Genomic DNA, 26,731 nt, shown 5'->3' on the forward strand with positions numbered 1-26,731 from the left:
TTAATGATGGGGAATGATGAGGAACATAAATAGTTTCCATTTTCACATTCAAAAACAAGTACCTGAAAATTAATGCTAAAAGCAACTGGCCTATAAAGGAGCCCCGTTTCCATGCCAACTGATAACAGAAAGACATATAATTCAACAAAAAATGAATAACCTACTAAACAAGAAAATAAAGAGCAAGTAGAAATGGTGGAAATCAAGATCCTGACCATACCCAACTATTTTACAAGGAATAGCAAAGAACACAACAATTAAATTGCAATTTAAGATGTGAATGGTGTGCAGCTAATGGCACTTCATCATTACAATACTTCTAAAAGCTGTCAGTCTATAGCCAAGAAAAACAGGATGCAGAACACTTCCATCAAGAAGGAGGTAACATTTGTACAAGTCTTATGGAGGTTTCACACGAAAGCACCAAGTTCCTTTCAGTGCACATCCTTCATTAAGATTTTAATTTTTTGTCCTTGAGGCCTTGCTTGGCACCTCACTCACAGACTTTTTCTTGGGTCAGCAGAGTTGGTTGCAGAGGGAGGCTGTTGCTACCTGAGCAAAATCAGGGACATTAGGAATGAGCAGATATGCATCTGCACATGAGCAGCTCACATGGCCATGTGCATGTATTTATCTGATGTAATTACATTTTTCTATGTGTATGAGCAAAATTCAACTTCACAGCTGATAAAACAGTGCTACCACTAACAGTACTACAGCAAATAAGGAAGTTCATAAATAAAATCATGGGATGTACAGTCCAGACACGTAAATTTCTACAGGGACAAACCAGACTTAATTTAAGCAAGGAAACTTAAAAATACTGATTTGACAAAACTGCTACTGATCTTATATTTCCAAGATACTTACATTTACATGCAATAAAACCAGCAGTTTGAGTATATGTTCTTTAAACATCAAGAAATAAATAACCCCAACTAAAAAGTCCATAAACCCTGTGTTCTAAATGAATACAAACTGAAGACAGGACAGTAAATTTCCGTTTCTTAGTACGCCTTTATTTTATCAAGCAATAGTGCTTTTCTTCCTATTTAGCACTTAAAAACATATTAAAGTCATTAGAGGTTTAAAACGGATAAAAATTATGGTTACAAAGCTGGAAGTTGGAAACGCTGCCACTAATGCATTTTAGTTGATTTGAATTTTACTGTTTTGTCACTGTAGCCTAAGTAGAGAAGAGAAAATTACAAGTGCTTGTATCCACCCAACTGACTATTTATGTGAACACAGAAGCTGTTACATGACAATGGGCCTAAACACTGCATGGAAAAATGCAAAGTTCACAGAAAACGTCTGCATAGGGACTTCAATGACATCAGTGGATGAAAGAAAATAATGATACAGCCATGTTCCAGCTTATCCAGATAGCATGAAAGATTAAGGGTTTCAGACTTTCTTCTTCTGTCTATTCAGAATTTACTAAGAACTGAATTTTTAGATGTGACAGTGATTGCTGCCCTTTTAAACAGGCATTGATTTTTCTAGGAAAAGCTTTGCCCTTTAAGGGTAAAAAGTATATGTATTCTAGTAAAAAATATCTAAGCTGAAAAGTTTTTAAGTCACCAAGATGATTTTTTTTTTAAATAAAACCCATGCTCCCATCACAGCTCAGAAAACTATACAGTAAGCATTCAGCATCCCTGAAATTTTTTTAGGTCTCACTACTTTTCTCCAAACTTTCCCTCAGGCTGGCCACAGCCAACTGACTGTTCTGCAGTTCTTGTACAAGCTGAAATATGACAATTCAGCTGTGTGGAGAGGTCAGGATTTCCGCATCTTTCTTCATGTATAAACTACTGCTTTCAGGCTTATACATTAAATTCCTGTGTGGTATCCTTATAGGAAAAAAAAGAAAAAAACCAAACTAATAAAAAGAAAAATCTACACACAGGCCCAAGATACTGACTATTCCCAACTGATTAAACTCCATATGTAAAGTCATGTATGTCACAATTACCTTTGTGGCATGCCAACTCTTCAGAAACTCCTAAAGTACAAAGATATTAATTCCAACAGGGGAAAATGTATTTTAATAAATCCCTATCAATGTGTAATATTACAGAAGTTACAAAACAGCAACTGTGCTGTGGCTGGCTGACAGAACCTGCACTCCCAGCTCCAAGCTTCCCTGACAATTAATTCCCGCTATGTTTTGGAAGGACCAGGAGTGACAAAGCTGAGTAAGATGAAAGGTCAGTTCAGCTTCTCACACCTTCACCTCTTTTTATCTATTGTCAAAGAATCTCTTCTGTTCTACAAACACCTTTCTATTTTTTGGAGCCTTCTGAAAGTCAGTTTTATACTGATGACATCGTTTCACTACCATGGATGAAATCATCCATAGAGTGCATGGATTTTTTACACAGCACCGCCTTGGGCAAGATCTTAAAAGGCAACAGAGCAGAAGACTCCATGTAATTTAAATATGAAGAGAAGAACAATAATGGAATAAAGAAAAAATAAATCATGTTCAACAGAGCAACAACTGGAAGGGCAAACAGCAACAATTTCATGTTCGGCAGCACTTCTTAGCCTTGGCCAGCACTGTCTGTTTATGTAACTGAAAGAAAGAATGCTGCCCTGAACTTGCCCATTATCCCACAGAAAAGGTATTGTGGGAATGTTAGCATTTACCTGGCTAACTTCCACATGCTGGCAGAAAAAACGCCCTTTTAAAATTTTCAGCTGAAAAATACTCAACAGTTTTTTGCATTTTACAATTATTCCAAGTTATGCATAAACTAACATAGGCCTTGAACTAAATCCATATTAAATGGTCATAGTAAGATGATGGACTGCTGTGCAGAAGAAGGAATTGAGGGGTCTCACAGCCATACCAAACAGCCAGTACTGTATTGCTCAAACCACAGCAGCTTTGCTGAAAGCAGGTACATTTCTAGAATAGCAGAAATGTTTGCAATGTCCATAAGAGCACTTGCTGGACAATGAGAGCAGAACTAAAAAAAACCAGCCATCCCAATTTCAGGAATGCAGCCTGATGCTGTGAAGGTGAGCTGGCAATGTGTAACCGAGATGTTTGAACCCCGCATTCTGTCATACAGGTAACGAGAGAGAAATGCATCTTGCTAAGCATCTAATATCTGCATGGGACCCACAACAGAAACTGCAACACAGAAAAATCATAGAATCATTTAGACTGGAAAATACCTCCAAGATCATGAAGTGCAACCTGACACTGTCGCGGCCATCACTAAACAATGTCCCAAGTGCCAAGTATCTCCAAGGACAGTGCCTCTCCCGCTGCCCTGGGCAGCCTGTTTAAATGCTTGACAACCCTTTCTGTGAAGAAATTTTTCCTAATATCCAGTCTAAATGTCATAATGGAGGTGTAAAGGTAAGTAAGGTCTCAATTCAGCCTCCTCTTCTCCAGGATAAACAACTGGACACACTTCAGCACCTCAATGTATTTTTTGTAGTGAGGGTCCCACAGAAACAAAAGACTCAAGGTGTGGCTCACCAGTGCCGAGTACAGAGGGACAATCAGTGCCCTGGTCCTGCTGGCCACACTACTGCTGATACAGCCCAGGATGCCACTGGCCTTCTTGGCCACCTGGCAACATTGTGCCTCATGTTCAGCCACTCTTGACCAGAATCCCCAGGTGCTTTCCCACTGGACACTTTCCACCCACTCTGCCCGCAGCTTGGAGCTGCAGGGGGTTGTTGTCACCCAAGGGTGGCACTTGGCACTTGGCCTTCTTGAACCTCAGACTCACTGATCCATCCTGCCCAGATCCCTCTGCAGAGCCCTCGTGTCCTCCACCCAACTCAGTGCCATCTGAGGACCTGCAGAGAGTGCCCTCAATCCCCTCACCCAGGTCATCAATAAGAATATTAAATTGAAGAGAACCAAGCACAGTAACTGTGGACTTGAGAAGACCCCAACAAAAAATGAGCAAAAATCCCCTTTCTGTTTTAAACAGAAGGCATTTTTCTTGCTCTTTTCCATCTGGCACTTCAAGTAGCTGTCTTTACTTAACAGTCATCTTCAAGTTTTTAATAAGTTGTACAATGTGCAAACTCAAACTGAAAGAAATTATTCCTTACTTCTTCTCTTCCGAAGTTCAACTGTTAAGTAAAAATAGCTCCCAATCGTGTCTCTGCTTTGCATCCCAGCAGGAGCAAGGGTACTCAGTGCTGACACACCATCCCCACATTCCAGTGCACAGCACATGGAGCTGCAGCCTCCTCACTCACCAGTACTCTGCTGATTCATTTGCATGCCTGTCCTGTCAAGCTAACTGGCGAAATACAACTTCCCCATTCAAATATACAGGAGGGTTTCTTGCTGTTTGAAGAGGAAAGAGCTTTAATGGTGGAAACTACATTTTCAATTTGGAGAAAGCAAGCCCTTCAGCCACAGTGGAATGTTTTGGACAGCGTTGTGCTCAGTCAAGCCACAGGTTGTGTTTTTAATAAGTGCATTTACCTTAAGCCAGTTCACAAATGAAAGCTCGCTGCCTCCCAAACTGTTTCTGTAACCAAGACACAAAAAAGATCGACCAAGCACCTCCTCAAAGTACCATTAACTAAAGAACCCCATTCTATTTTGGTGCCATTTCCAACAAATCCCAGAGTACTTTCCAGGTAAGCTCACCATCATTTGTATGCACAGAATGCAGGGTGGGACAGGGCACAGAAAAATTAAGTGAATGATCCCAGGTCACTACTGAGGCTTCTAACAAATGTGACAGAATCACCATGAGCATCTGGGCCATTCCACAGCCACTTGGGACATCTGCTACCACTGCCAGCTCTGCTCCCCTCCCTCTTCCAATTCCCATGGCAATAATTAGACCACATTTGCCCTGTAAGTTAGGACCTCCACTTGACTTCAGTACTCAACTAAGATTTTTAGTAACCAGAAACTTCTTCTACAAAGAAAACAAAACAAACAAACAAACAAACAAAAAAATCAAAAACCACCCCAAAAAAAACCATACAAACAACTTCAGGAAGGTGATTCAGTTCTCATGTAGGGCATTAAATTCCCAACACAGGTCCTTCAGTGATGTTCCTTTTATAGAGAGGCACAAATCCCACACAAAGCAGCTGTATTTATGCTCAAGTGTTCTTCAAAACTAGAACACACATGCCTAACAATGTCATTGCAAAGTACAAAGTAATTTGGTTTTCCTGATTCCTAAATATCTTAATGCAAATGTGAAATAAGCTCAGAACACTTAGTCCCATTTTACTTACTTAAAAAAGAGTTCAAACAGGCTTGCACAACCTTAACTAACTTGATTTAATATCATACTTAAGTAAACGCAAGCCATTTCCCAGGTATTACACAGCTTATTTATGGACTACATCTCTCACTATGCACTCCTGCGATCAAAGACATCTTAGATGTAATAGGTGAGGTTATTTACTAGTTATAAAAACAACCACTATTTAATATTCTTTTTAGAATTAGTCTTCTAAAATGAAAACTAATTTTTATTAGTTTTCTTTGAAAAATTGAGAGAGAAGTCGATGATTTTGACATCATTTTTTGTTGCATAAAAAAAAAGAAAAATCCCCTTCTGCCAATAAATCTTTAGGGCACTTCAATAGCTGCTGAAATTGTATAAATACTTCAGAATATTCATCATTTCTATGAGAGAGTATCCCCAGGACAGCAAAAAACCCCAAATTTCATTTTCAATTTCTTGGGAGGTTTTTTTTTTTTCCCCTTGACTGTGGGTCTACGAAAATAGTTTCTATTTCTGTATTTAACAGATTTTTTAATGTATTTTTTTAAACAAAGCCACAATGCTCAGAAAAATCACTAACAGAATTTAACAGACTTAAGAAACAGTTCAGATGGAAGATGGTAGCAAAGTTATGAAAATCAATGCAAAACTGCAATATTCACAGTACTTCAAGTTCTCAATCACTGGCTCCATGCAAGACACTCTTTTGTACTTTCTTAATTCAGAGGACTAAGAAAATAAGACTCATGATTTTGGAGAGTTCCCATAATCCTGAGTCTTTCAACTGAGTGGCAGAACTCGTTCCTCAACTGCAAGTAAGGAAACAAACCAATCTTTGAACAACGTTTTGGCAGAAGTGTTATCCTGCAATAACTCGGGTTTAGCGTGGAGGATGCAGGCAGAATCCTTTCGATTTGTGAGCCCACTCCAATTCCCATCAATACCAACCAGAAGCTGAGTAATTCAATGTCCTGCAGGATCTAAATCTGCAAAGACAGGAAAAGTTGTGCCTGCAGCTTGCTGCTCTCCTAATTCCTACTAAAAACCTTTTCTATTTCTTTCTCCAAGGAGATGGTTCTCACTGCTAAATACATAATGCTGGTTTTAAATTGTAGCTGGCTGCAGGGTGGTCACGAGACAAATGCCAAGAGTATTTGCACATCTCTCTATTGCCAGTAAGAAGGAAAATCATCTGGATTCAAGGATTCAAAACAAGATCTTTTGAACAAAGACATGCTAAGAGAAACCCTTGAACAGAAGTCTGCCAAATACAAACAACACACATAACCAGGCAATGTATTGTGAAACCCTTCAAAACCATACAATACTATAGGAATTAAGTAAACTTAAAGAACTCCCCTGCAATACTCTTGTCATAGCTAATTTGTGATTTCCTGTACGCTCAGTACTAACAGCACAATGGAGCCTCTATTGTGGGCCTCCTCCCACAAGCTTTTAAAAAATGCAAGACATTCTTTTTATCTAGACTGGCGTGGCTAAAATACATCGAGCTCTACATAGATAAAAGGTCGTTTTAGATGCTGCTGCTGCTCATAAAAATAAAAAATAAAAATGTGCTGCCTGGTGGTGCTGAGTTTAAAGTTAACAAAGGAGCACTGTTGTGGTGGCTAAACTGTGACCATGGATCTCAGGCAGGGTAGATGAAGGAAGCCACTTTGGTTTTAGGGCAACAAGAGAAGATTCCACATTGGGAACTCTCTGCAAATTCAACACAATTCCAGTCATCTTTGAGAGTCCAGCAGAAGCTGAAAAAAATGAATGAAAATTTGACAGAATTCATGGGGTAAAGCAACTGCAGTATTCACTGCAAATCTTGATTGAGGATGAAGGTATTAAGTCCTTTAGGTGCAAGTAATTAGTTTATGGAGGTATTAAAAATTGATCTTGCATAGTTTTTATCCTAACGGATCCTGAAAGCTAACAGAATCCAACCAAAATGAACAAGATATTCTGCTGGTAGCAGAAACAAAAGACAATAATCCTGGCACAGGACAGTCTGGGAAAAAAAGCATAACCAGCACAGACAGACTTCCAGTATGCAGGAGAGAATTTGGTGAGGATGCAAAATAAAACATAAAATGCTGCAGAGGCTTTGATCAGCACCTTAATGACCTTTCTTAGTCAAAAAATAATGTGTTAAAATGGAATTAGCTGACCATTTCCAATCAGCATGGGAATACACACACACAATACTGAATTACTCAGGATCACTTCTCAGTAACCCTGATTATATGAATGGGAAAATCAACGACATGAGAAAGGCTGTGATACACATTAATACTGTTCACTGAAGCACCAGACACACATTAAGATGGTTGGTAGACCACAAATGTGAAAGCGCTCATTACCCGGTTGAAAATAAACAGTTTAACATATCTGGTACAACACATTAAAGTGAAAAAATATTTAAGTATCAGTTTAAGAGTTTGGAGACTGGCTTGTGGTTATCTCTGCTAAACACTTTTGTCCTGCATGACTCTGCAAAGACTGAAGCTATGCACTCAGCAAGAGACAAACTGGCTGCAACTATCTAATGAAATTTGACTCATCTGGGAATTTTGATTAAGTGCTCCACACCACTGTTTCTGCTAAGCCATACATTTTCCTTGCAGGATTGAGAGTGCTGCAAATATGCAAAAAGCAACATAAATTTTGGACTGTTTGGCTTAAAATAGAAGGTTAATTCTGAAAATCCATATCCAGGTAAAAATACCATAAAAGCTGATGGAAACTTTGCAATTATAAATTAAAGGTACAGGGATCTGCATCATTGGCACAGTCATTACCGTCTGTCAGGCCCCAGCAGCACCTCTTGCTGACTGTAAGTCTGACTAAGAGCTGCCTGGGGCAGTTCTCTCTTCCTACAAACCCTCCTGCACATCAGCCCAATCCAACTGGAGAGCACACATCCTGGTACAGCTCCTTTCTGGCTCATTCTCCCAACTTCTGACTCACCCAAGTGCTATGATGACATTTTGCAGAGTGAAAAAAATCTATGTGTAGCAGCAGATGATGAAAATCCCCTGCAGTGCTGCTTCTCTCCTGGCTCTTTTCTGAGCTCTCCTGGCCACTGCACTGTCCGAGCACGCTGCAGGACAGCCCCTGGCCATTCCCCTGCCTGCCTGGGCACACAGGGCTTCGTGGCACACGGTGCACGCTCCTGCCAGAGGACAGCAACACAGCTTGATGGGAATGCAGCAGGGACAGCTTTGGAGACTCCTACTTGCCATTCCTGCTGTCATCACATGGCAGCCACGAGCTAATTTTCCTATTGATCATGTTTGGAGGGTGGGAGAGAAGAACAATTTGCCACATAGCAACAGCAGCGAACCCAGCTTCCAGAGGCTCTGCCATGAGCAAAACTGAAAGCAGGACCACACTCTTCTGCTGCCCCAAGGGCTCAGCTTTCCTCAATCCCTCTGTGCTGTGGTTAGACCCTGCCCTGACTGCCCAACAACCTGTGGGTGAGGGGCTACATCCTTTCTGCACAAACCCAGACACATTCAGGTAAATGTGCACAGCACTGGGCTGCCCACTGTGGTTTCTCCCACTACAGACATTTCTCACTTCAGAAGGTCACGCGTGAACCAAGCACAGAAGGTGTCAAAGCAACGCCCGCTCTGAAAGGCAGCAGAAGTTGTGCTCTTGCCATGTTCTGCATGATAGTGTGAGAATTCATTGCTATTAAAGCTTTCAGCACATCCTGCCAGGACAGAACTCCCACACCCCTCATCACAGGGTGTGCCTGTGTCCCACAGCAGAAGATAGAATCTATCAAAAAATACTGGTGCTGTTCAGGAAGACTGTTAGAACACATCCAACAATACAGACTTTGGGCTGCACACAGGAATCTGGAACTGTGACTCAAGTCAAGTAAGAAATGTTTCCTTGCTTCCTTCCTTTTTTGTGAGCTGGCATCAGAGCTCCCCTAAATAGACCAAAAGGAGAGGAGGGGTAACGTGGTGAGCTCTGGCACACAGGCAGAAAGCGTGAACAACTTTCACTGCAGACTTATGTAACTTTACTGGTGGTGACACAACTCGCTGAAGGGTGGTTTAGGCACAGATAAGGGACATCCACTGACCTGTAAATAGAACTATTAGAATATGCCTTGAAATACCTCATGTATAGCAAAATTATATAATCACATTGCCTCGCGCTTTAATACTTAAACAACAAAGGCTTCATATGCAACAGAAATGAAAGCTTTCTATTAATACCTTGACTTCAGAATTAGCTGAACAATTGTCCCCAGTCCCCAGGGACAGCTTTTTCTGCTTTCTGCATAGGATCCCTTCTGGCTGACTACCCTGGAAGGTACACTGCAAAGAAGCTCCTCTAAAAGCCCCTTGAAAAAGGCAGGTATTAAAAAAAAGATGAAAATGCAAGACTAAGCAACAGTCATCCAAAATAAATACCAGCATGAAACATACTATTGTATTAGCTACACTTAATTCAAAGAAAAATAAAATCAAACAATGTCAATTTTCAATTATGCTGATTAGAAACAAGCTGGATAATTAGTAAATAGAATAATAATATAGGAAAAATGGTATGTTTGAAATGATGTGACAAAAATATTCCAGAAGAGAGAACAAGCTAATTCATAATCTTCCCCAAAAATTAATTTCTCATTCTGCTATAGCAAACAAACACTTTGTTTTGCACATCAAAAAACAATTAACCTATTCATCTAAGACACAGATGTTCTTCAGGAAAGTTTTTTTTTAAGCAATTTTTTTTTTATTTGGTGTTTTTTACCTTGTAATTTTAAAAAAAATTATTATTTCATTACAGCTGGAACACCCACAGGGGTAAAGGCCCGGGTTAAGACAGGCATGCACCCCTGGGCCATTTTCAGCGGGCAGAGCCTGCGGGTGGGGCTGGGGAATCCAGATCCAGATCCTCCCATCCCAAGAAGCCACAGATTGCAGCTACCATGTGGCACAAATGAGGAGCCCAGGGACTGTCTCCTGCTCCTCAAAGAACCAGACAGTTCTCTGGTCATCTTCAAAAACAAGCTGAAGTTTTTACCCACTTCAATCACCGAACCAAAGCTGAACACCAAAGGGCCCCAAAAGCACCAAAAACTAGTCTCATCTGGGGAATCCCAGCGCCTTTCTCGTGTCATGAACAATTTGGGATGCACCACCACAGGAGGCCACACACCAGCTTCAGTCAGCCAACACTCAGGTGCTGCCACATTCCCCAAACGCTCCTGATCACATTAATCATTTGGGGAGATGGGCTGAGGATTACTGTGCACTGGAAAAGATCCTGTCCTAATCACAGCTCAAAAATCCCAAACCACAACTGGAAGTGCCGCCGCACTTCCCCAGTTCTCCCAGAGGAATACTGGTGAGGGAGCAAAGGGCTACGTTTCAGCAGGAAATGTTAATTTTAGATTTATCTGCAACGCATGTTTTCCTGATCAATTCATGGATTTAAATGAATCATTGTCTCTGCTCCTGAGGCAACAGGGGAGAAAGAGACCCAAAACTACAGCTGGGAATTTGTCTTCCCAAACTGCAGATCCACTGCTTCTCTGTCTGGGAGTGAGAAAGCACGTGCAGCTGAGGAACTAAGGCTAAAGGGCTCTGTACTACAACTTTTATCCTCACCTTAAATTTTAGGACATGTATTAAAAGCGTAACTTCATCTCTAGTCTCACACTAAATAAATAATTATGGGGCCAGGAGGTGAGGGAGCCTCAGAGGAGGCTGCTACACTGCTGCACTGCCAACTGCTCTGGGATTTGAAAGCTTGACACATGCTGGAGTATCACCTCATCAATGTTCCCAGCTGGCTTGGGAGGCAAAAGCCTGACTACTACTCCTAAAGGCAGGTCTCACACACGAGCAGCCAAGTGCTCCAGATAAGTTTCAAGAAATACTGTTATTACAAATGCACCGTACGTAAGTCAAAACAAAATGACAACAAAAACTTTTAGCCCAAAACATCAGCACAGTTTCAAGTTTTAATTCACTTATGTGAAATACCACTGTATTTCATGTCAGACAATTAAAGATCACGCTGCTTCTCAGCATCTTTACTTAAAAATACATTAAAATCTGTGCCTTTCTACATATTCACTACTGCTCAAACTGTTTTCTGATAAAATAAGCTTTTAAACTTTGTTTTTTCATATTTACAGCATTCACACAAAACAAGGTACTTCGGGAAAATGTCCGTTTTTTCCCTAAAAGGGATGACCCAGCCTAGTCAGTGATCTGCAGTAGATGTTCTTATTTTATAACGAGGGATTGACTTTATGTTTCAAAACGTTGTCAAGTGCACTGCTGTATCTGTATGACAGCACTTCACAGTGTGCAGCCCAATCCTAATCTCTCGGATCACACTTTTGGCTAAGAGCTGCAACCCACTCTGTTTACACTGCAAATAAAACAACAGCTCTCCGAAACGGAGAGATTAATAAATTGAAGGATCACACGTTTCTAACAAAGGGCAGACACTATTTTATCTTTATGATTCAGAAGGACAAGTCAAGAGGTAGCCAAACTGACAAGCGTAAGGGCACCTGCAATTTGTTTTATCATGCTATCAGAACTCCACAGGATGACAAAGTATCACAGCATATATAATATTTACGATGAGGAGCTTTCTGCACGCAGTGTGCTGTGTGCTCGGAAGCTGCATGCTCCAGCTATTCCTTAACTACATATGGCAACACTCAACTGCAAAATTCACAAAGGTGACTGGAGTAGTTTCATTTCAAAATAGCAGTTTCATTGACTAAACTCTTCTACTGAGCATGACTACAGCAGTTCTCAGGATAATCACTGTTTTATTTGTCAGTTCAGTAATGAAATAACACACTCCCTGATGGAGAAACACTGAATCTGTGGTTTTGTTGGTTTTTGGTTTTTTTTTGGGGGGGGGAGGGGGGTGGGTATGGGGGTGCATGTTTACAGAAGGACAGAGAACACACTGACTCTGCAGTTTACACCCTCAATGCCATCAAACACAGAGAAGCTAAATTCATGTCCCAAGCATTATTCTATTTTAACAATGACAAAAATGAGGGAACAATTTATCTCTCCCACTTTCTCTCATCTGTTTATGAATTGCAGCCACTTCATAAACACCCATTTCTTGTTCAGGCTGGAAAAGAGGCAGGTTGGGGGCAAAGCGTTGTTTGTTTCCTTTTGGTTTGAGATACACCAGTGAGTTGCCAATGGGCAAAATATTTTGTCACTATCTCACTCTAGGGATGGCTGACATAATAATAAACTGAAGCGGATGCTGTCAAACATTAAGGAATTCCAATATTGAAATCTTGCTGCCTTTGGGGGTCAATAAAGAGCAACATTATAAAAGACACTAAAGTTAGAAGTTTGGGCTGCTAATTTTACATGCCTGCTTCACCAACGCACAGCTAAAAATAGATAAAACAGATAAGAGCACAGAACAAAGAGATGCACTGGACAATTATCTTTCTGCTAGCAGTCTAATTTATCCTCAGCTGTTTAACCCTTTTTATTTATAAAAGAAACAGACTTTCAAAGTATTATTTAGTGCAACCTCAACTAGGAATTACTAAAGAATGTTTTATTTTTCTTAGTATTTTCTTGTTCCCATCCTAGTAGGACAGAATAATGAGATTTAAAATATTTTAATAAGGGCATCAGGCTACTTGCCAAGGGGCTTGAATACTAAATAAGAATATTTACATCTTTTAAGACCCTAGAGGAGGAATCGGTGCCATGCTCTTAAAACACAAATATGACAATTTATTTTAATTCACTGGAAAAGAAAGTACACACTCACTTCAGTTTATTAGGCCTCATTATTTTAAATGAGGCTAAAGGGATGATTATCTTTAGCTGCTCCAACGTGGCCTAAAAACAAACATTCTTCCTGATAAGGACAACACTTACTAAAATATAAGGCATTGTGAAATTGTTCAATTTAGGTTACGACAGGTGAAATTTTAAAAACCAGCACTGCTAACAATATTTTCTACCATTATTCTCTCCAGCTCGGTTCTATGACTTAAATCCTGACTTTTGAATTAAATTTTTAGAGGAAAACAAAGCAGCATAGCAGTCTGACTCATAGCTACACTGTAAACAGGCTTATTCTATGCTTTGTAGCCTTCTTTTGGTAACATTTGCTTACAAAATGATAACGTTTATAAACAGAATCAACATTCTGTCTCCTTATGTCTGGGGGCAGGGGAAAAAAAAAATCACCTTCAAATTAACATGACAATTTATGCCCGGCAATTCTGGAGGCATCACCCTATGCATATTATTCACGTTACCCTAAAAACAACAGCATAAACGCATGCTTTAAATAAAAAAAAAAAAAAAAAAGTAGCGAAAGACAGAAACAGAGAAATTGAAATTTAGGGTGAAGAGGCTTACCTCTGACACACAACCCGTCCGCAGCTCTGCCGAAACCATCCCACCAGCCAGGCCTTGAGCACTTTTTTACAGCAATAAAACGCCGCTTTTAAACTTCCTGTTTACCCAAACACCGGCCCAGCTTCCCGCAGCTCGGAGCCGGCACCGCTCAGCCCACGAGCGAGAGCGGGGCCCCCAACACCCCAAAGCTCCCCCGGGGGGACCGAACACCCCAAAGCCCTCCCAGGCGCAGCTTCAGCGCCCTTTGAGTTTGGTACTTCGGGACTGCTCGCACCCCCCGGCCCTCCGCCTGTCGTTTTTTATTTCCCTTTATGTTCTCACCCAAGCTGAAAAAGCAGCCACCGGGCAAAGTTGCGCCGGCGCTGCGGCCGGCAGGGCAGCGGCGCTGCCCGCGGCGGGGCCCGGAGCGGCGCTGACGGGCACACAAAGCGCGGCGGCCGCTCGTGTGTGTCCCCCTCCCTCCGCCTCGCACCGCGGCGAGCAGGCCGGGTGCTTACCTAGAGGCAAGCCCTTGTTCAGGAGGTGCGAACTTCCCATGGAGGCGCCGCGCTCCGTCCGCGCCCGCCGCGGGGAGGAGGAGGAGGCTGAGGACGAGGAGGATGCCGGGGGGCAGCGCCGCTCGGAGCCGCCGCGGCAGCCGCGGCATATGGCGGCCGCTCCGTGGGCGCCCCTGAACTGAGCGGCGCCTCGGTGCGCGCCCCCGCCGCCGGGCGCGTCCCCGCCGCCGCCGCGCGCACGCGCGCCTGCCCGCCCCCGCGGGAGGGAGGGGCGGGGTGGGGTGGGGCGGAGGGGGGGGCGTGGGGGGGAGCGGCCGCTGCCGCCGCCGCCGCCGCCGCCGCCGCCGCGCCCCCCAGGCTCGATCTCCTGGTTCTAGGCGGGCGCCGAGACGAACGAGACAGCGGGGCGGGCGAGCCTGGCTCGGCCGCGCGCAGCGAAACCGGGACCTGCCCTGGGACGCGATGTCGCCACTGCTTTTTGTTTTGTTTTGTTTTGTTTTGTTCAAACTTCGGCAAAGTTAACGCCGGCTGCACTCTCAAGAGTCACGGCATGGGTCATTCTGGGAGGGACCACAGCGGGTCATCGAGTCCAACCTCCCTGCTCAAACAAGGTTTTCCCAGAACGCATGGCTCAGGATTGCATCCAGACGGGTCTGGAACATCTCCAGGGCGGAGACTCCGCACCCTCTCTGGACGATGCAGAGTGTGCAGTCACTGCACAGGAAAGAAGTTCCTCCTCAAGTTCAGGTGGAACTTCCTGCCCATCACTTTCTGCCCGTTCCTGGCATCCCAAAACATCAGCACTTCTGGTGTCTTGCTGTATTTGTGATTCGGCTATAGCTTTTCACTCACGAACTAACAGGAATTAAAACAAATAAAGCCATAACGCTCTAATTTTGCCGTCGGTGAGGGTCAGTGCCTTCTGCAGCCGCCCTGAAGAGCCCCAGAACGAACCCCGCGGTCTCCGCAGGGCCGCGAGCGAAGCTCTTAGAAAAAGAGCAGCGAATTCCCCATAGTCCATGAATCCAAGGCCGATTTCTCCCCACGGGAACGCGCCCGTCGCGCCCACGTGGCCGCGGTCCCTCGGGGTCACCCCGTGCCCGCCATGCCCTCCCCGCCCCAACAGCGGCGGCGGCGGCCGACGCGAACCAAAGTGGCGGCGGCGCCCCCGCGGCCGCTGGGTCGGCTGACGGCGGCCCCGCCCGGGCGCGGTGAGGGAGCGGCGGCCGCCATGGCCCCGCCGTCTCCTGCCCCGCGGCTTTTCTCTCCTCAGCGCCCGGAGCTCCGCTCCAGCCCTCCCAGAAACTTTCTATTAGCACAGCTGTCCCTTCCTCCTTCCCAGCTACGGGCGGGAAGCGGAGCCGCTGCCGTTCGCTCATCCGTCCCCACCCACAGCCCAGCCCAGCCCGGCAGCGAACATCCCTTCTCTGGGATTTTCCAGAAATAAAACAATCGTTTCCTGTCAGCAAACGGCCCCGGCGTCCCTCAGGGACCCGGACCCTCTCGGATAAAGACAGACACTCCAAAAGCAATTCACTGGGAGAACGGACAGGGCTGTAGATTTTTCCCCGGGGTTTTTGGGAGTTGGTTTGCCTGTGAGGGGAATATTTGAACCCAGAGGTTATGAAGGGTGGTTTCAGCCTCCGAGTGGTGTGAATTTCAGGAATCCGTTCAGGGCACAACTCAAGGATTTTAGCATACAGACAGCCTCCAGCAGCTTGGCTTCAGCTCCCTAATAACTTGTTTTCCCGCATCATTTCCCAGGTAGTGTGTCCCTTTCATGGGATTATCCACCGGGACTGGGAGGTAACTCCCAGGACAAGTTTATGCAGCCTCTGACTTATCTTCATTTTCCTCCTGTATTCCTGGGAAAGCCTTTTATGGCTTAGCACAGACATCCCTCAAAGAACAGTTTCCCTAAATTCTCACTGTGCATCACTAGGGCAGCATGTAGCCAAGCGCCTCATGTGGGGTTTGTATAAATAAATTTGGGTTTAATCACTCTAAAGTGGCTAACCACTTTATTGCCATTTATAGATGTTAGCAAAATATAAAAACACATACATATCAAAGCTCTAAGGAGAAGATAATTATTTTTCTCTCCCTCACTGCTTCAGTTGCCATGTGGCAAAGTATCAGGAATGAGCATTAAGGGGGTCAAACACACTTAAACCACAAGAGAAATATCTGTGAATACCAATATGGATATGAAAATCTCAAAAAAAAATTACTAGAGGAAAAGGGAAAAAATCAAAAAAGAAATTAAGAATTCAGTTGCATTTTTTAATAGAGAGTCATAAACGGATCCAGGCACTGAGGCCATGTCCTCGGTGGGGTTACATGACTGGGCAAATGTTTAGATCTAAACTGGAACTGCTGCTTCGGGGAGGGAGGGGAGTGTGGCGCAAAATATTATGACAAGGGGAGTGCTCTAAGTGAGGATAAGTTGGCATGATGAACAGATGGAGGATTCAATAACAGGAGGTTATTAATACTGCAGTTTGGTATTCTCCACGCTACTTCGTGAAGGGATTCATATGCTTGCTCTTTTTCCTTTCTGATTGTACACAGACCTAATGAATACACACACTGTAGGTAACACGGGACTCAGGCCCCTCCTGGCACACCCATCACAAGTTCATGCCTCCTGGGAGAATATCACGGGCTGGATCCTCAGCTGATGCTGACTGGACCAACAGTGTTCCCTCCAGCAGCAGCAAGCCCAGTTGCACCTGCTGAAGAAAGAGGTTATCTGACCCCATCTCCCCAGCCAAAAGGTCTCTGCACCCTGCTTGACAGCTGCCACAAGGCACCTGCTCTACAGAGTAAACTGTGCAGACTCTCAGGATGGAAATAACTCAAGCAAAATAGAAGTTTTCCGTCCAGTGCTCTTTCTGCTTCAGAAAATGCAGCTCATTTTTCCCCAAATTTAGCCCTCCTCCCCTGCATGGCTGCCAGTGGCCTAGTTTTGGACTGGACATGAGAAAATCCAGCAGCAGAAGAGCTGACTCCAGCCAAGTCTCCAGCTGACCCCAACCATTCTGCTTCCTGCTTTCTTCCAGCAGCTCACCTCTGGATCACCTCACCTTCAGTCATCTTCACAACTTTTACACCATGGCTCACAGAGCTACAATACATCCTTCACAAAGCCTAACAATCCCCGTCCTCTTACTGCATTTGGGCACTGCTGTTACTGCAATCTCTTTTTTTCAACAGCAGCGTAACACAGCTGAGTGTCTTCTGTGCCCTGCACTAAGAATTATGGCGTTTTTCAAAGCCCCCAAACTGTTTCTTGGCTTCATATGAGTCAGCTGGAGGAGCACATGTGCTGCAGAGCAAATACATTGTTTTAAGTGTATCTGTTAACAGCCACATGTATAATTTAAGCACAAGTTTTATTCCCTTCGGAATGGGCAATCATAAGGGCATGACCTTGGGCTTTCACAAATTCAGAGCATCAGGGTTCACCATCTTTAGCAGATGTGACTTTACCGAAGTGAAGATGACTTACTTTATTTGAAGATACTGAAAGAGGAAGTTTTACTGTTTGACCCCCTAAGCAATGAGCCAAGATACATGTTGAATGTTTTTTGAAGTGTGTAGCGAGGTTTGACAATTTTCTTACACAAAGATACTGCTATTGTGTGCTCACAGATTTTCTTTGGTTTGTCACAGCCATGTGTGCTGGTTCTTTCATGCGTGATTTTGCTTTGTTATCAAACAGACGTCATTCATTGTAACAGTTTTTAAAGCCATAAATTTAAAACCTTTATGCATTTTTAATCAAAATGCAAGATTATGTTTCAATGGCATATTTTAACTTTTGTCAACAGTAAATCTTGCAGATGCTATTATGAGATCCTATGAGAGATTTATGTCAGAAGAAAAGAATGGTCGGATAAAGTGGGCCCAACATTTGACCTTTATCCTAAAATAGATTGTTTAAATGTATAATCAAACTAAGTCAATACAATTTATTTAAAATCTGTAAAGAAAACTTTGTTTGGATTAAAATATTTCCTTAATTCTTTCAGTTAGATACTGAGAAGCATTTGTTTATATAACACACACAGAGATCACCCTAATTTGATTTTGCAATTGCGTATTTCAATTACAGTTTCTTTTATTTTTAGTTATAACTTCCCCTGTGTGCAACTTCCCACTTCAAGAAGTTAATGCTTTCTGGTTCATGTGAAAGTCATTTTGGAGAAAAATCTTCAGCAGGTTTTGAGGGGAAAATGGGAAAAAAAGAATAATCGACTAAAGAGAACCACCTCATCTTTAAGAAATTGCGGTCATTGCAAGCATGAAATAAAATAGAGGACCTTCATCTACTGTTAGAAAGAAGGTGAAGGATGAAAGTAGTAGATTTAAGTTCCACTTAATGAACAAGAAGTTCAGCTGTGTCACGCCTTCAAAGTCATTTCTGAAATGCCAAATGTGTATTGCTCCTTTCTTAGATTGGAACAGCTCTACTAGCTGTATGCTGGAAATATGAAGTGAAAAATCTTGTAGTGAGCTGCATGAATGGAAGAATACATTCCCTTCAAGCCACTGAACACAAAAAGAAACCCTCTCTCTTCTGATGTTATCTGTATTAAGTGACTAAGGGATTTTCTTCTTGTTCTCATCCTCTTCATAAAAGTGCTAAAAACATAAGAACCAGGGTGGAATTAAATCCTCTGCATGTTCTGGTTGTCGTGAAACGAGACATATTATTTTCCATCTAGTCAGCAGAAGTTACCAAACCATCTCCAGGATGGTCTGTGCTCTGGCTGAAGAGAAAAAAAAGAGAGACGAACAGCAGAAGAAACCATCAAGAACCATTAGCGGATGTCAGCCATTGTCCATCTGTTCACAGTGGAATAAATCCAGACCTGAAGGAACAATTGCAACCTGCCCCATATGGCTCGCTCCCTTCTGCGCTTCCAGGGCTTCTTTGGGGATTTGACATTGGATGAGGTAAAGGAGAAGCAGTGCAATCTGTGTTCCTGGGAATGAACAGCCAATTAACATGAAAGGACAAAAAATGGGTTAGTGACCTGGGGAAGGTTTTCTCCTCCTCACCTGTCTGAAATCTGGGAGCTCATTCAAACTGTGTAACTGGCATAGCTAAAGGACCTGCTATTAATGAAATCTTAAAAATTTACATTTAGCTACTAACAAAATTCTGGGGACAGTGGGTATCCCTCACTTGGTGAGACCACGGATCCAATTGTCTCCCAAAGTGTTAAAGAAGGCATTTAGAATATGTTACACTCACATTCCATAAAAAATTATAATGCACTATGCTTTCAACATAATGAACCAGTGTAACAACGTTCTGCATTTACTTTTATAGAACTGGATTATTGAGTAGTAATTTACTTCTTAAGTTTTAAATCAGTCTGGGGGCCTGGTCATGAAACAAAGTGCTATTTTTTAGATAATTAATGGAAGTAGGCTCTGGCCTATGCAGTTATGAAATCTGACTGTCTCTTTCGAATTATAATGAGAACCAGATACTCTTTATGATGTTGCATTCTGCATGCAAAAAACGAGATCTACAAATTAAGGCCAACTGAAGGAATCAAAACCCACAAGTCTGTAGTAGATTCAATAACCTGTTTGGTGGTGGCAATTTCACAGGGGACATGGAGAATAATGAACCATCCAATGGCCTAAACACAACCAGTGGATATCCCGAGTGAACTTGCTACTGGGCGTGTCTTACTGGGCTGCAGCATCATTTGCACTCTACTACCCTCCAACTCCTCTTGAGTTCTAACACTCTTGGCATCTTATTTTTATCAAAGTTGCACAACAAGTAGCCGGGGAAAAAAGCAAAAGTTGTATCAGAGATAGTTTTCAAGTTCCCAAACAATTATATTTGCATTTGTGACAGTTATTCATTCACTAGGTGGCATAGAAAGCATCATACTTCCTTGTTTCAAACACGCACCACAAGACTGAGGATGCCCTCAAGACAAATTAAACACATATGAAATGAAAGCCACAGCTCACTAAGAATTTACCTGGAGACTTTTCTCTGAAACTTAGCACAAGTCTTACCCATCTGAAAAACCAGCAAGGATACTAAAGGATGAAAAAAGCAGAACAGTGTTACATGAAACTGTCCATTTGCTACAAAGGGCCTTAAGCACAACCACACACAGGGATTATGTACATTTATGACATTGAAATGAACTCTCCTGCTTTGTCAAATTTACTCGGGATGATTACAAGTTACCAGGCTTGAATTTCATCCTCTTCCAAACTGAGCACTGCTTTGTACCACTACGAAATACTGCACTACCAGCATTCCACTATCACCTACTGCTAAGATAAGAGAGTGGCTCATTAGTGAGCAAAAAGTGACCTCTAGTGAATCCCCACACCAGCTCCTGAGACACACAGCACCTCCCTGGCTGTCCCTGACGGATCACATCCCCATCCAATGAAAATCTGATCATGCTGCACCCCAACACCAGTCAGCAGCTGCACCCCATCAGTCAAGCACTTCGGGTACCTGCTGTAACCCACACTGTGGACAGCAGCTGTAACAAAAAAGACACTGGCACATTGAAAAAACCTGAACACGTTTGTCTTGACACTGTAAAACCTGCCCACTGATAATTCCTGGATACTTTAACGGATGACAACAAAACATGCAAGCTCTACCTGAAGATTAAAATTATTTAATTTAATTTAATAAGTAGTATATCCAGAAATTTGTAAACAAAATGAGAAAAGCATCCTATTAAATATGTAAAAATAATACAAATGTTAGTGATATTTGCATTCTTAAGAAAACAGGAAAATTAGAGTAGAGAATCACAGTAAGCAAAGAGATGGGCAGTGAAAATCAATTTCATATTTACAACATACAGAACAATATACAGGCTAGGCAATCCATTACAGTGAATGGTCAATGATTTTAGATCAGTAAAAAGAAACTAGCAAGGTTTCATGTGTAAAACACATATTCCATTAGCCAAAGAAACACATTTCATGTTCTCTGCCTCCATATACCTGACAGCACATTAATATTTTTAACCTTCTCCTAATACATGTATCTTTTCCTTACAAACATCTATTGGAGGTTATTGAGAAGCCCACCTTTTTGCTTTTATTAAGCCAAAATACTCTTGTGCAGCTCTTTTACCTCCTATTCTCAAGACTTAAAACTGAATAGTTGAAAAGTAAACTGCAACTTATCCCTATTCAAGACACCCCAAGATATAATTCAGATCTGTAAGGGACAACAATTTATGTGATTTACAGAGTGATGTGAAAAAAAATTAAATATATTGAAAACAGTCCCTTTTATAGCTGAATAATGAGAGAGCAGCGTGTTCTCCTAGCAGAAAGATCACACTACTTATATTCATGTAACACAGAATTTCACTACAGAAGCAAAGGCGATTCAAAGAGGTGATAATCAGTATCAACAGATTTACTGCTATTTGAGCTGATCTGTACTGCCAAATACCCTGACTTACAGACTAAGGCAGCACTGAGCATTATGATAGGATGGTATTATTTAAAGATTAATGGATAAACTTTCCAAAGGTCTTATCATAGTACATGAAGAAGATACTGCAGAGAGAACGCATCTCATGGAAATGTTTGCTAAATCATTGTCTTTTTAACGGTTCAATTCCTCTACACAGGAAAACACCATCTGACAGGGATGTATTGTTGAATTTGTATCACAGCACAGCACAACTCTGGTCCTACAAGTGTCTTCTGGGAACTCCATCATCTCACAACAACCATTACTCTCGACACAGCAGGATCACTGGTGCAATTTTAAACACAGCTCTTGTGCCAGGCAGGCACTGGCAAGGTGGCTGGGCTGACACATCTGCAGCATTTGTGATTCACAACAACACTGTGGAAAGCCCACAAAGAGCTCATCCTGAGCTGTAAACAGTGATTGAGATCACTGACTGCAGCCATCAACCCAGCCCCGCCAAGGCCACCATGACACCGTGTCCCCAAGTGCCACATCCACATGTCCTTTAAATACCTCCAAGTACAGTGACTCAACCACTGCCCTGGGCAGCCTGTTCCAATGCTTGGGCACCCATTCCATCAAGAAGTTTTTCCTAATATCCAATCTAAACCTCCCTGGCACAACCTGAGGCCACTTCCTCTTGCAACGTCACTTGTCCAGGTCCTTCCCCTGCGTCACCCTGCCATAGAAGGAGATGGGGTTGGTCAAGCAGGACCTGCCTTTCATAAAGCCCAGACTGAGCAGCCCCCAGTTCCCAGATTCTCCTTCAGGCCCTTCTGATGTTTGCAAACCTCCAATCCCCTGGGACCTCCTCAGTGAGCCAGGACTGCTGGGCAATCATAGAAAGTGGCTTGCAGAGCAAAACAAACGGCATTAAAGTAAATTCTATGACAGTTTTGAAAGGTAAATTTCCTGGAACAGACTATTGAGTAGAAGAGGACTTGGAACATTATGTACCTTTTGAAAGCAGTTTCAATTAATGCATATCTTGCTTTTTTCTTTATTTTTTTTTCCCTCATTTACTTCATCAAGACAATTACTTGGTTTCTTAACATATGCTGTCTTTTTCATGAAGCAGGATATATTATACTGCTTTTATGCAATGAACTATTATTTTTCACTACACTGATGTGCCATCTGAATTACAAGATCACAAGTAACACAATAAACATTAAAAATCTGCATCACTGATGCAATCAACAATTTTTAAGTTTTCATTTTTATCACATAATTCCAAGGAAGATCTTAAGGTATATAAAAAGCCTATTTTTTTCCTTCAATGTCTTATGGTTTCTTTGGGTCCTGAATAATCAGCTGAAGAGTCACTGATATCAGAATACTCTCTTATTAATTTGTAATATTTTATGTATCTGGAAGAATGATCACAGTACAAGCTTGCACATCACCACAGGAAGAAGAAAGTTCAGCAGACATAGACAAAAAGGGAAATACTTCCATGCAAACAGATTGGGTTCTTAATTAAAATGATTTGATACGCCTTATGAACAGTGCAAGTTATATCACAGATGATGAAGTTACCTTAGGAAAAATGTACTTTAAATTAACTACTGGAGGCTAAAGACAACTGAGCTGTAATAATAAGTAAACGTATATAGATAAGGTATAAATAATTAATTCTCTGTTCCTGAAAGACCTGGAAACAAATGGGAACATGCTGTGTACTGCTGTACTGTGCTGATCTCTAACTGAAGTGGCTTCCGAGACCCATGACCCAGAAAGGTTAAAGTTTGTGTCTTTCCCAGAGGCGGCACCTCTATGATTAACATTACAGAGAAGCCCACATCAGAAAGAACTATCACAAGAGAGGAATGAACAATAATTCATGGAGATAATAAATAGTCTAAGGAGAAAAAGAAAAACAACCCTCCTTTGCTTCAATGAGTATTTTGAAAGTTTTTCCTTTTATGCATAACTGTAACTCTTACTAAATACCAAGTACTGAAGGAGATTATTTGTTTGTTTTTTGAGGTTTTACAATCACAAGCAGAATTAAGTGTTCCCACTCTATTCCTGAATCTTTCCGGACAAGAGATTTCCAACTCTACTAAAATCCATGGATGCTTTCAGATGTAGACAGATGTCTGAGAGGCCATAGGCTGAGGTCATCAAACTCATCTCATTTGTGACCTAAGCTTAGTCTCTTGGCTCTCTTAAAAAAAAAAAAAAAGAAAAAAAAAAGGGGGCGGGGGGGGGGGCAGGGGGAAGGGAAATAATGGAAGGGAAAGGACACCAAAGAAATTGTTTACTAATTCATCTAGAAATTCTTTATCTAGTTAACTTTTAATCTAAAAGCACGTACACAGTTCGGTAACATAAAGCCAAGATGATGCACATTGAGAAGATATATAATATATACTTGGTCATCTATCATACACCACTCCTCACAGCCTAATTATTGTTTATGGCATTATTAGCAGTCAACTGTCTGTTATTTTCTGCACATCTAACCAACCAGATTTTCAAGAACTCACATTTAAATCTCATTTCAAAGGCCATTTTACTGCATTGAGTTAAATTGCTTAAATTTATATGTATTTTACTTAAACCTTCATTTATCAACAAATGGCTCAATTTCTTGGTTCTTGAAACATTCAAAGAAAAAGAAGTACCATGCTGATGCTGACATCATTTTGTCTGCTTAAGGGAAGATAAAATTGGGTCTCTCAAAGCTGCAGGCAAAATACTACAATGGATAACAAATATTCCTTGTGTATACATGATTGGAACGGCTGTCTCCATTGGGCACTGACTGTACATTGTGGAGCACAGAATGGATTCAGAGAATATTTTATTGTTAGAGTCAGTTCATGTGGACATGCAGTATTCACACAGTTTACTTTAAAATCACTGCTACCTGCTTCCTGACCCCAGAGATGCCTTTTTGTTTAAAACAACCATCAAACCTCCAAAACACTACAGAAATCCACCAAGTAAATAAATAAATATATATACTCATAGAACAGAGAGTATATATGTAGAAAGAAAGCAAAGATTCAGTGATGGCAAATTTTCTGAATCTTTTTCCCTGTGATGGCTGCAGGCTAGTCTAAATTTTTACACGTAATCCACTGTTAGGATCAACACTGTTTCTGTTCTGCTCCTAAAAAAAAAAAAAAAAAAGAGAAAAGGAGAAAAGAGGTTTTGCACAGGAGCATTAATAGTTCCACTTGCCCTGTGGCAAATGGGGAAAATATGTCAATGTGAATTACTGTACTGTCTCCATGGATCAAGATTTCTCTTAGTGCTTTCAAAATTCCACTAACAGAAACAATTGCTAAGAGCATTTGCTACTTAGCCTGCTATGCTGGAATCAAATAAGACCCTAGGATCAACTAATGCTAAAATATTATCTTCTATATTGATTTTCTCTCCCTACATTAACTGAGGAAAGAAACAGCTAAATAATTTCAGCTGGGAAGAACAGTCTATTGCTCTCACAAGGACCTCCAAAGAACTTAAATAATCAAGATAATTGCAAAATAGATTTTTGAGCAGCTTACACTATCAGAAATGTAAGAATATCACAGTATACTACTTCTTTCTGACCCAAACAAGTTGTAGTCTATATATGACTCACTACATGGTTAAATGCAACATCTCTCTCTCCAGAAACCAAGCTTACCCACATAGATGCATCAGAAAAAATAATTCTAATTGTCAGCAGTTGTACATGCACATTCAGACTCAGAGGAGTGAGCCAAATACTAATAAATACATTCCAAGTCCATTTTCTCTACTGGAATGCTACTTTATGAGGGTTTTATTAAATTATTTTCTTAATATAGTTTTCCTAATACTAGATTATGGTCTCAATTAATTAATAAAGTACAATCGTTGAAATTCTTGGGCCATTGGGCACATCTGGTATCAAAATTTATTTCTAAACTCGATCTGGCGAACAAGAATGAACAACTAATGAAATCCAGAAACTGTGTACTTGCACACTGTTGATAATTTCTACTGAATAGCAAATTATTTTCATTAGAAATTAATAATCTTTATTCTTATACTACATTCATCACCAGGATTTCTAAATATCTAACAAATTCATTTAAGGCAACCATGAAGATGCAACAAATTAGAGCTTTGCAGGATGTCCAAGTTAACACTACTGACATTCTGGTTTAAGAAGTTAGTGCTATACAAGGCTGATAAAAACAAACACATATTTAAAGGATTATGATCAATTATCTTAGGACACATTTGTCAATGAAAAATTGTCTTAGTAAAGATGTTTCTAATGGGTATTTGTCATCATCTTCACCAACAATGTGGACATAAATAGAAAATCTGCAAAAATTACTATGAGCATCATAAAACCAGTAACAACTGACTACAAAAGAATAGCAAAAGTGCAATCATGCAGTCATTTGGAATCACAGATAAATAAAGAAACCAAACATGCTTTAATAAATCCAAGATGGAAAGCTTTGCCATTAGAAAATACTACTGTCATGATGACAGGGTAGGGAATTAGGGCCTTAAAAGGTATGTGCAACTGTGTGAGCTCCAAGAACCACACCTCAACATGATGAAATCATGTTTTCCTTGAAAAAATCCTTAAATTCAAGTATGGAGGAAACTTTTGCCACTGTGGACAGGATTACCAACATTATAGATAGTGAACTTTTGCTGCCAGTTCTGGCATCCATATTCTATATGGGTGAAAGTCTGCAAAAAGGAAAACTCAGTGCTATAGAAAAAAATGCCTTGAAGAACACAAGGTACTCAGATTGCCAAATAAGCCCTGAGAGGTAACGTGATTACGCTTTGCAGGGGGAAATACCAGACACTAAAAGCCTGCCTAATATGACAGGAAGACATCAGAACACCGAGCAGCTTGGAAGTTCATTCCAAAGTCTGTATTTTCTAGCTTATTTTGTTGTTGTTGTTCAAGTGGATGTTAACAAGGTTATGGTCACGTCTTTATCTCCTGAATATTTCAAATGCCTTTCTGAAAGAGCAGCCTAATAAAACATTTGGGGCTGAACTGTATCAGATATGTACACGATACAGGAAGGTTTGAGGTAACCTGGTAATTCCTTCTTGATCCTGCACTTTGGGGAGTTA

General features: G+C 41.5%; 1 protein-coding gene across 17 annotated transcripts in view; it reads right to left on the reverse strand.

Moving 5' to 3' along the window:
- CTBP1 (C-terminal binding protein 1) overlaps nt 1-26,731 on the reverse strand; it is a 232,622-nt gene that overhangs the window by 50,642 nt on the left and 155,249 nt on the right. For 4 of the 17 annotated variants that reach the window (XM_030270529.4, XM_030270533.4, XM_072927911.1 and 1 more), the window contains exon 1: nt 14,143-14,385. The exons of 10 other annotated variants lie outside the window; for them this stretch is intronic. In XM_030270529.4, the coding sequence (XP_030126389.1) occupies nt 14,143-14,182 (40 nt within the window). In that variant the 5' untranslated portion in view covers nt 14,183-14,385. Of the gene's footprint in view, nt 1-13,645; nt 13,682-14,142; nt 14,386-26,731 lie in introns of those variants that run through there. 3 more of the 17 variants (XM_030270528.4, XM_072927919.1, XM_072927918.1) reach the window with 3 other exon arrangements.

The sequence above is a fragment of the Taeniopygia guttata genome, chromosome 4, assembly GCF_048771995.1.
Source record: "Taeniopygia guttata chromosome 4, bTaeGut7.mat, whole genome shotgun sequence".
Lineage (NCBI taxonomy): Eukaryota > Metazoa > Chordata > Aves > Passeriformes > Estrildidae > Taeniopygia > Taeniopygia guttata.